This window comes from Mus musculus, chromosome 3 (genome assembly GCF_000001635.26).
Source record: "Mus musculus strain C57BL/6J chromosome 3, GRCm38.p6 C57BL/6J".
NCBI lineage: Eukaryota > Metazoa > Chordata > Mammalia > Rodentia > Muridae > Mus > Mus musculus.
Genome location: NC_000069.6, coordinates 15,846,185 through 15,857,352, shown reverse-complemented (window position 1 = coordinate 15,857,352; position 11,168 = coordinate 15,846,185). Strand labels below are relative to the sequence as shown.

The 11,168-nt window shown below is 39.6% G+C and overlaps 1 protein-coding gene across 2 annotated transcripts in view; it reads left to right on the top strand.

Moving 5' to 3' along the window:
* The first annotated feature begins 8,822 nt into the window (after positions 1–8,822).
* Sirpb1c (signal-regulatory protein beta 1C) overlaps positions 8,823–11,168 on the top strand; it is a 53,384-nt gene continuing 51,038 nt past the window's right edge. Inside the window, exon 1 of one of the 2 annotated variants that reach the window (XM_006535371.1) lies at positions 8,823–9,012. In XM_006535371.1, coding sequence (XP_006535434.1) covers positions 8,940–9,012 — 73 coding nt within the window. In that variant the 5' untranslated portion in view covers positions 8,823–8,939. The remainder of the gene's footprint in view (positions 9,013–11,168) is intronic. The other variant, NM_001173459.2, reaches the window with a different exon arrangement.

The following is an 11,168-nucleotide window of genomic DNA, read 5'->3' as shown; positions in this document are numbered from 1 at the left end:
ATCTGTTGTTTTGTTGCAATTTTAGCAGTGGGACAGGACATCAGCAAGAAAGAAATGTACAAACTTTCTGGATGATACATAGCACCTTGCCCAGTCTCACTGCCCAGGACAACAAAAGTCACCTTGGGCTCTGCCATGACAACCAGTTTTCTCAGAAGGAAGCACCAAATAGATGCTTAGAGACAGAAATAGAACCAGTTCTTTGAAGTGACCCCATTTGGCAATAATTTATTGATATACTCTATAAGACTGCATAGAGCAAAAGTAGCATTGCTAGTCATGTGAGAATATAGAGTTAACTCAGTTTGGGTTTCCATTGCTATAAACAAACACCATACAAGGGAAATTTTATAAAGGAATATATTTAATTGGTCTGGTTTACAGTTTCAGAGGTTCAGTCCATTATCATCATAGCAAGAATGGCAGAGAGACATGGTACTGGAAAAGATGTCAAGACATCTACATCTTGATCTCCAAGAAACCAGGAGTATAATTTTCCCTTATGCACTGGGTGGAACATGAGCATAGGACCTCCAAGCCTAACCCCAAAATAACACACTTCCTCCAACTATAAAATAACTATTTGAATAAGGACACATTTCTTAATATTGCCCTTCCCTGTGGACCAAGCATTCAAAGACATGAGTCTATTGGAGAGAAAAGTATTCAAACAACTGTAAGAGTTATACTGATATGTTGGTTACCATTTTATTGCTGTTATAAACACCATGAACAAGTAAAAATATAAAAGAAAGAAACTACATTGGCTTATCATTCCAGAAATTAAAGGACCATGATGATGTATCAAAGGAAGCAGCAGAAACAACTGAGTGCTCACACTCCAGAACTTTAAGCATGAGGTAGACTACATGCTGGGAATGCCATGAGCCTTTTGAAACCTAAATCCTGCTCCCAGTGATACACCTTCTAACCCTCCACAAACAGTTCCATGAACTGCCTATTATTTGAACATATTAGCCCACAGGAACAATTCCCATCCAAACTGTCACAACTGGCATAGAAATAGGGCACATAGGTCTCTGAGGGAGGTCAAGGGCTATCATATTCATTTCCAAACCCTTTTCCATCATAAGCTTCTGTTCAATCTCCACTGCAGCGTTCTGAGAGTGTTGGGGGTGGGGGTAGATCTCACCTAGCAACAAGGTTCTAGACACAAAGGTGAGAATTATCTTAGGTTTGCCCATGGCCAACTATGTGAGGGATTTGGCAATTTGGCAATTTGAAGAGGGAAGACCCACCTCCCAAGTGGGAGGATCCATTTCCTGGACCCAAGCTCTGAATTGAATAGGACAAAGAGATGCAGCAAAGCTGCAGCATTCATTTCTTTCTTCTTCCTGACTGTGTAAATCATATATGACCACATGTCTCAAGCTCTTACTAATGTGATTCCAGTAAAATGTAATATACCTTCCCACTGTGACTCAACATAAAGGACTTCCTCATTTAAATTACTTGTATCAAGATATTTCATCTCAGCAACAGGGAAGACCACTAAGCTAGAAATCATCCCTCTCTTGTTCTGAACTACATTTTTATCTGAAGCCCAATACTGTGCTTTCTGGTTTTTAAAGTTTTAAATCCATATCTTGATAGAGGAACTATTTTACTACAGCCATATATTCAAGTTCCACATAGAAGTTTATTTACTTAAAAAAATTAAGGGAAATAACTGAGGGAAACTTCAGTTTCTTCTATTCTTTCTTCACTGGAAATTGAATACTCAAATCTACTCCCTCCAAACACTATCTCACATATCACGACACTCTATATATCTATAATATGTATCATTATAATATATCACATATCATTATATTGAAGTACATACATTATAATTACAATTTTTGAGCCAAATCAAGATATAAAATTCACAAAAATTAACATTTTATTCTTTTTAAAAAAGATTTATTTATTGTTATATATAAGTACATTGCAGCTGTCTTCAGATACACCAGAAGAGATGGTTGTGAGCCACCATGTGGTTGCTGGGATTTGAACTCAGGACCATTGGAAGGTTGAGAGCAGTCAGTGCTCTTAACTGCTGAGCCATCTCTCCAGCCCAACATTTTATTCTTACATTTCAATTTATATTCTCTAGGATTATGAATATTTTATACTGTGTCTCTTACCTAAATTCCGTTTAGTTCCACCAGTGTTTGAAATATAATGCAGAGCTAAATAACATTCGTTGTTATGTAGTAAATATTTTAAACTATTGAATCATGGGAAATCCTTACTTTTGATACATCATTCAAGTATTTATTTATTCCAGATTTGTTTAGCAAGATTTTAAAGCTAGGGTCCAAATATTTTAGCAATCCCTAATTTTGAAATAGTAGTTTCTGAAGAGTATAAATCTTTATATACTATGAGTAAATGATTACAATACCTAAGTAAGGTCCCAGGTCTACTTGTCGAGTCTTCTTAATGCACTGCTTCATTTCCTTTTCTCTCGGGACTGGGGCTATGGTGGAGCTTGGTAATGTTGGGAGTGCTTAGTATTCATGAAGCACTGGACTCAATTCTCAGAACCACTGTAAAAATTAAACAAAAATAAGAAGGAAAGAATAAACTGGAGGGAGGTAAGGAATGAAGGATGGAAAGAGGATGACAGGAGAGATGAGGGTAGAGGGGGGAAAATAGTAAATGAAGGAAGGAAGAGAGAAAATCGACAAGTTTCCCCCTTCACCCAATATAGATTTGAAACTTAATCATTGCTAGTAAATAGGTAATAAATGGATTAAAAGTAGAAGACATGAAAGTGCATACAAGTTTAACATATGTAGCCACAGAAAATATAAAACTCAAAGAAAGACCAGACGATTGATGATTACACTGAAGAGATTAAAGCAAGGAAGTTGTAGACAAGTTTACAGGGATAGTAAATGATTTGAAGGTAAAACAGACTTCTAGTGGCTCATGTTCCTCTAGATTCTATGATATACAATAGGTAGTCTTTTTAGATTTTCTTCTATTACTTCAAGTGATAGTAATGTACACAGCAAGGTCTGGTGTTTGTTTAGCCTTACTGGGATTTTTCTTGATGTACAATAACAACATGTACAATAACAATATAAAGAAGGACAAGAGAACCAGCTTGGGTCTGTTTTTAATAAAGCTGCCAATGCTCTCATGGAGTTCTTTTCTTTTCTTTTCTTTTCTTTTCTTTTCTTTTCTTTTCTTTTCTTTTCTTTTCTTTTCTTTTCTTTTCTTTTCTTTCCTTTCCTTTCCTTTCCTTTCCTTTCCTTTCCTTTCCTTTCCTTTCCTTTTCTTTTCTCTTCCTTTCTTTGTTTGTTTTTGTCTTTGCACTTCTTATTTTTTTATTAGATATTTTCTTTATTTACATTTCAAATGTTATCTCCTTTCCTGGTTTTCCCTCTGAAATCTCCCTACTCCATATCCCCTCCCCCTGCTCACCAACCTACCCACTCCTACTTCCTAGCCCTGAATATAGAACCTTCACAGGACCAAGGGCCTCTCCTCCTATTGATGACCAACTAGGCCATCCTCTGCTACATATGCAGCTAGAACCATGAGTCCCACCATGTATTTTCTTTGATTGGTGGTTTAGACCAAGGGAGCTCTGGGGGTACTTGTTAGTTCATATTGTAGTTCCTCCTATGCGGCTGCAAACCCTTTCAGTTCCTTGAGTACTTTCCCTAGCTCCTTCTTGGGGATCCTGTTCTCAGTCCAATGGATGACTGTGAACATCCACTTCTGTATTTGTCAGGCACTGGCAGAGTGTCTCAGGAGACAACTATATCAGGATCCTGTTGGCATCCACAATGGTGTCTGAGTTTGGTGGTTGTATATGGGATCTCATCTAACTAACTCCAAAGACCTCTCACCAAATACTATTATCCTAAAATTAGAGGATTAATTTTTCGACATATGCACAAACTTTAGAGGATAGATTGGAACCATAGCATTCTGTCATTTCTCACAAATGTGTGTCTAAACACATAAATTAAGTTCAAATAATCTCAAGGTCTTAACCCTTTCTTATAGCACTGACTCAAAAGACCACTCATATTAAATATAGGTGAGACTCAAGGCATGAACTATTTAGGGGCAAATTCACTTCAGTTGTAAAACTGAAATCACTAAAAATCATCTACATATAAATGAAACACTGGGACAAGCAAAGGGTAGCCATATTTTTTCAAAGGGGAATGATTGGAAAGCACAAAATGAAAGGCCCCAGTCTGTTCAAAACAGAGAGTACATGAACTCTTAAACCTAGAGAACATCGTTCTCAACTTTTGTTCTACTCCTAAGGATTTGGTGAGTTATGGCCTCATTTCTGTCATCTTTTTGTTAGGATTCTCTTAAGAACTAGAATTCTCCTATTCTAGAATCTATGGTAGGAGTCCTTAGTTTTCAGGTCTCTATAATGGAGCTGTTGCCTCATTTTTTTTGTTTGTTTTGTTTTGTTTTGTTTTTAAATTATCTTTAATTTTTTTTTTTTTTTTTTTTTTTTTTTTTTTTTTTTTTTTTTTTTTTTTTACAGTTCAGTCATTAGTTTCCTCCCGAACCACCCTTCAACACTTCCTCATCCCATTCTCCCAATCCCCCATCTGCAATAGGATGTCCCATCACCCATTCAACAAGGCCTCCCCACTCCCTGGGGCCTCAAGTCTCTCTAGGGTTAGGTGTTTCTTCTCTCACTGAGGCCAGACCAGGCAGTCCTCTGCTACATATGGTCCAGGGATCTCGTACCAACTAGTATGTGCAGCCTGGTTGGTAGCTCAGTGTCTGAGAGATCTTGGGAGTCCAGGTTAGTTGAGACTAGTCTTCCTATGGGGTCACCCTCCTCCAGAACTTCTGCCAGCCTTTTCCTAACCAACCACACGGGTACCCAGCTTCTTTCCATTGGCTGAGTATAAGTATCTCCCTCTGACTCGGTCAGCTGCTTGTTGGGCCTTTTGGAGGGCAGCCTTGTTAGGCTTCTTTCTGTCTTCCATCCTGAGCAGGGTGGAAGCATCAGGATATGGCTTGGGGATTCTTGTTGGGTCTTTAGCCAGCCCCCACTAGCTGGACTTTTCAACAGTCTTGTCAGTCATTTTTTTTTTTATTTTTAAATTATCTTCATATATATTTCAAATGTTATCACCTTTCCCGGTTTCCTTGCCCCAGAATCTCTTATCCATGCACCCTCACCCTGCTTCTATGAGGGTGTTTACCCACCTACTCCTGCCTCCCTGCCCTGGTATTTCCCTACACTGGGGCATTGAATCTTCACAGGGCTAAGGGCCTCCCCTCCCACTGATGTTAAATAAAGCCATCCTTTGCTACACACGCAGCTTGGGCCATAAATCCCTTTGGTTGGTGGTTTTGTCCCTGGAAGCTCTGGGGGGCGGGGTTGCTTGGTTGATATTGTTGTTCTTCCTATGGGTCTGCAAACCCCTTCAGTTCCTTCTAAGAATTTCATGAATTCATTGTTTTTAATAGATGAGTAGTACTCCGTGGTGTAAATGTACCCCATTTTCTGTGTCCATTCCTCTATTGAAGGACATCTAGGTTCTTTCCAGCTTCTGGCTATTATCTGCTATGAACATAGTAGAACATGTGTCCTTATTATATGTTGGAGAATCTTTTGGGTATATGACCAGGAGTGGTATAGCTGGATCCTCAGGTAATACTATGTCCAATTTTCTGAGGAACCACCAGACTAATTTCCAGAGTGGTTGTACTAGCTTGCAATCCCACCAACAATGAAGGAGTGTTCTTCTTTCTCCACATCCTCTTCAGCATCTGCTGTCACCTGAGTTTTTGGTCTTAGCTATTCTGATTGGTATGGGGTAGAATCACATCATATACAGTCACTAAACCCAGACACTATATTGAATGCCAAGAAATGATTGCTGAAAGGAGCCTGATGTATAGCTGTCTCATGAGTGTCTCTGCCTGAGCCTTACAAATACAGAGGTAGATGCTTGCAGCCAACAATTGGACTGATCACTGGGTCCCCAATGGAGGAGTTAGTGAAAGGACTGAAAGAGCTAAAGGGGTTTTCAACTCCATAGAAAGAACAACAATATCAACCAACCAGACCCTCCAGAGTTCCCAGGGACTAAGCCACCAACCAAAGAGTACACATGGAGAGACCCATGACTCCAGTCACATATGTAACAGAGGATGGCCTTGTCAGGCATCGATGGGAGGAGAGATTCTTGGTCCTATGAAGGCTAGATAGATACCCCAGGATAGGGGACTTTGAGGACATGGAGGTGGGAGTGGGTGGGTGGAGGAACACCCTCATAGAACCAGGGGGAAGAGGGCGGAGAGAGAGCTTCTGGGGGGGTGACAGGGAAAGGGGATAACATGTGAAATGTAAATAAAGAAAATATTCCACAAAAAAAGAAAAAATAACCAAAAACAAAACAAAACAAACAAACAAGAAAAACCAACAACAACAAAAAAGAGAAAGACAACATATCTGCCTTATTTCATGGAAACTTATTTATATTTACGTTTGCTGTTTCACTGGGTGAAGTCTTACCTTCTCAGAAAACTGAGGGGACCACATTGGCACTTTATTCACACCTTAATGATTTTTCAAATTTCTTTCTCAGTTAATTTGCTGTCTAGAAACTAGCCCCACACTTACTACTATTAATTTTAAGTTTTCATTTAACAGTATCACAATAGTGTACAACTATTTTTTGATTAGCAAGAAATTGCTACAGACCAAGAAATATCCAGTATTCTAACTATACACAATAGTGAACACTTGACTCCCCTCTTACTTCGCTGTCACATAAAGTGTGCTCATTAGTCTTTGCTGGACTTACTATGAGCAATGACTGTCAGTGGTTATGTTACTGATGAATACAAATGTAATTCTCCTACTATTTGGATATATTTTCTACTCAGAATAAATACCAAGGGCACAGGAGGCACAAATTCAGCCACACAAGTACATTTCAATTCCCTACTTGTTTAGTGTGTAATATTATGACACTAGACAACGATTCATGGACCATTCATTATATGACTAAAAAAAATCTTTTCAAAGTTAACTTTCATATGCTTCCAGAACAACAACATCATATTCCACTAGAAGTATTTCACCTTAGAAAAATGAAACAATTAGAGTTCAGAAACCCAAGGTGAAAGACATCACAGTGGCTAAAACAGCCTTTGGCTCAGCCTTGCCGGACTTTGTCAAACAGATGTGCTGGCTTCATGGCTCTTGCTACATTTTATTAGTCATGTCTGTGCTACCCATGGGGCAGCATGAAGTAGGAAATTGCTCAATTGAGGTTCCTGTTTTCAGCTGTTGAGTTCACAGTCAAGATTAAGATTTGCACACACTGAAATTCCAAATCAAATAGTATTGATTGATTGATTCATTCATTCATTGATTCATTCATTTTATTGGTTGTTTAATTTTTTGCAATTCAAATGGTATCCTGCTTTCATTTCCCCTCCACAATTCTTCCATCACATCCCCCTCCCCTGCCTCTATGAGGAGGCTCCCCTACCCACCCACCTTCCACCTCAGCACCCTAGTATTCCCATACGCTGGGTCATTGGGCCCCCACAGGACCAAATGGCTACCATCCCATTGATGTCTGATAAGCAGGGACTAAACCACCAACCAAAGAGTACACATGGGAGGATTCACGGCTACAGCTGGATATGTAGCAGAGGATTGCCGTATCTGGCAATCAGCTCTTATATATGCATTACAGGAAATAAATTGTATCTTGAGGCTTAGCTTTCCTGCTCATTAACCTACAAACATATCTGAGATTGATGAAGGCACTTATACCCCTCTTTCCCTAGTTCCTATCTCCATAGAGTAAGAATTGAAATATCTTATTTCTTTCTAAAATGGACTCTGACATCATTGTGTCACTATGTCCTCCCTGGCTCCAAAAATAAGCTATTTAATATTCTTTGCAGTTTACCATTTCAAACTCCATTAAGCATATAATTACTAAAGTGTTCCAATTTGCTATCTAGAAGAAATCAAAATGATATGACTGAATACCCTGCCAAAGACAATTTAAGAGATCATGGGTTTTTTTGGGCTTAGAACTCCAAATAACAGTTCTCCATTGCAAAGACGTCAGGGTGGCAAGATCTTGACTCAGGATGTCACATTATATCCACAGACAGCAGCAGAGACCAATGTATTAATGCATGCATGCTAGTATTCTACTGGCTCTATTTTACACTTCAAGATGCTCTATGTAGGACAATATTTGACACAAAATTAAGATGAGTTTTCCCAAATCAGTTAACTTGAGATAATCCCTTACAGATGGGCTAAGATATAGTCAGACTTCAACAATTTCTCACTGATGTCTCTTGTGGCTTCCTTCTTCTGTGAGAAGTTGGCAATTGATACTAATTATAACATAATTTACTGTGCTTGTGTAGCAAAAAGATTCCTAAGTTTCTCTTGGACTACATTTACTGATATCAGTAAAGGACATCCAAGGGATCATTCCCAGAGAACCACTGGTTTATTCCAGCATTGGGCTGATCTTACAAATATTATATGAGATAGAACTTTATGTGACACTGAAAAAGAATATGACACAAATCAACAACATCTAGTATCTTAGGTGTTTGGGAAACATTCTTTTGTACTGGATTCTAACTGGTGTGTTACCAAGACAAGACACTCGAGACAACATGGCACAAGCTCAGGGTCAAAAGAAGGAGAAAGGATTATGTTATGCATATCTGAGTCCCTCTAAAAACAAATGGTAAATCTGAACTCCTTCCCTGAAGCTGTATGCAACACTGTTTAGCTATTTCAAAATAAGCAGTATGGTTCCTGTTTTCACATAACATTGAAGTGATCTTTATGCAGAACAAGTCACAATACTTCCTTTCTCTACGTGTAAGAACCTGAGATCTCATGAGAACTGATTCTGGTCCCAACAGGGTTCTTAACACCAACCATGCTTCTCCTAGATGCCTGGACCCACATTCCTCACTGTGTCCTGCTGTTGATCCTGCTTCTGGGACTTAAAGGTGAGCATGCCCCAACAATAGAATCATCTCCCTGCTTCAGAGCTACTCTTACCATTGAAAGTAAAGGATTCCAGTTAATTATCTGAACTGTCACAGGAGAGGTAAGAATATTGTCTCACATAATAGAGCCAGAATTTTGAGCACTGCCTGAACTGGAATGTGAGCTTATAGCTTTGATACATTGAGTAGAAATGATTCATCTATAACAGTTTTCCACATATCCCTGCTCTTCATGACCCTCTCCAGTGAGCTTTAGTTCCTTCTATTTGTTTCAAACAGGACTAGTAATAACCTGCATGGTGCCAGTATGTTGTCAGGTTTTTCTTTTTCTTTTCTTTCTTTTTATTTATTGATTATTTTATTTATTTACTTTTCAAATATTATCTGTCTTCCAAGATTCCCCTTTGTAAACCCCTATACCACTCCCCCCAGCTTGTATGAGGGTGCTCCCAAACCCACCCACCCACCCACTCCCATCTCACGACCCTTGCATTCCCCTACACTGGTCCATCAAGCCTCCGTAAGACCAAGAGGCTCCCCTCCCATTGATATCAGATAAGGCAATCCTCTGCTGTATAAGCAGCTAGAGCTATGTGTCCCTCCTTGTGTATTCTTTGGGTGGCGGTTTAGTCCTTGGGAGCTCTGGGATTGGGGAGCTCTGGTTTGTTGAAATTGCTGTTCTACCTATAGGGTTGCAAACCCCTCCAGCTTCAACAGTCCTTCCCCTAACTCCTCCATTGTGGGTCCCTGTGCTCAGTCCAATGTTTGTGAGCATCCTCATACATATTGGTTAGGCTCTGACAGAGCCTCTCAGGGGACAGCTATAACAGGCTCCTGTCAGCAAGCACTTCTTGGCATTAGCAGTAGTGTCTAGGTTTGATGTCTGCAGATGGGATGGATTACTAGGTAGGGCAGTCTCTGGATAGCCTTCCCTTTAGTTTCTGCTCCATTCTTTATCCCTGCAGGACAGGGACAATTCTTTGTTAATATTTTTGAGATGGGTGGGTTGCCAATCCCTCAACTGGGGGCTGTGCCTAACCTCTGGATATAGTCTCTACAGGTTCTCACCTTTGTTGGGTATTTCAGCTTATGCCATTCCTACTGGGTCTTGAGAGCCTCTTGCATTCCTGGAATCTGGCACTTTCAACTGGCTACACCCAGTTCTCCATTTGCTGTTGCTTCACATATCCTTTCGTTTTCCTGACCCTCTGTATTTCTACTCCTATACCCAATCCTGTCACTTTTTCCCTCTTCCTCCTCCTCCTCCTCCTCTACCTCCTCCTCCTCCTCCTCTTCCTACTTCCTTCCCTCCCTCCCTCCCTCCCTCCTTCCCTCCCAGGTCTCTCCTTCCCTCTATCTACCTCCCCTGATTATTTTGTTTCCCCTTCTAAGAAGAACTGATGCATCAATACCTAGGTCTTCATTCTTTTCCAGCTACATATGATCTGGGAGTTTTATTGTGTGTATTCTGAGCTTTTTACCTAATATCTACTTACCAGTGAGTACATACCATGTGTGGTCTTTTGTGATTGGGCTACCTCACTCAGGATGATGTTTTCTAGTTCCATCCATTTGCCTGTGAATTTCATGAAGTCATTGTTTTTAATAGCTGAGTAGTACTCCATTTTGTAAATGTACCACATTTTCTGTAACCATTCTTCTGTTGAAGGACATCTAGGTTATTTCCAGCTTCTGGCTATTATAAATAAGGCTGCTATGAACATAGTGGAACATGTGTACTTTTATAAGTCTGAACACCTTTTGAGTGTATACCTAGGAGTGGTAGAGTTGAGTCCTCTGGTAATACTATGTCCAGTTTTCTGAGGAACCACAGACTAATTTCTAGAGTGGTTGTAACAGCTTGCAATCCCACCCACAATGGAGGAGTGTTTCTTTTTCTCCACATCCTTGCCAGCATCTGCTGTCACCTGAATTTTTATTTTAGCTATTCTGACTGTTGTGAGATGGAATCTCAGTGTCATTTTGATTTTCATTACCCAGAAAGTAAAGATGATGAACATTACTTTAGGTTCCTCTTGACCATTTGAGATTCCTCAGTTAAGAATTTTTTGTTTAGCTCTGTACCTCATTTTTCAATAGCGTTATTTTATTATCTGGAGTTTACCTTCTTGAGTTCTTTCTATATTCTGGATATA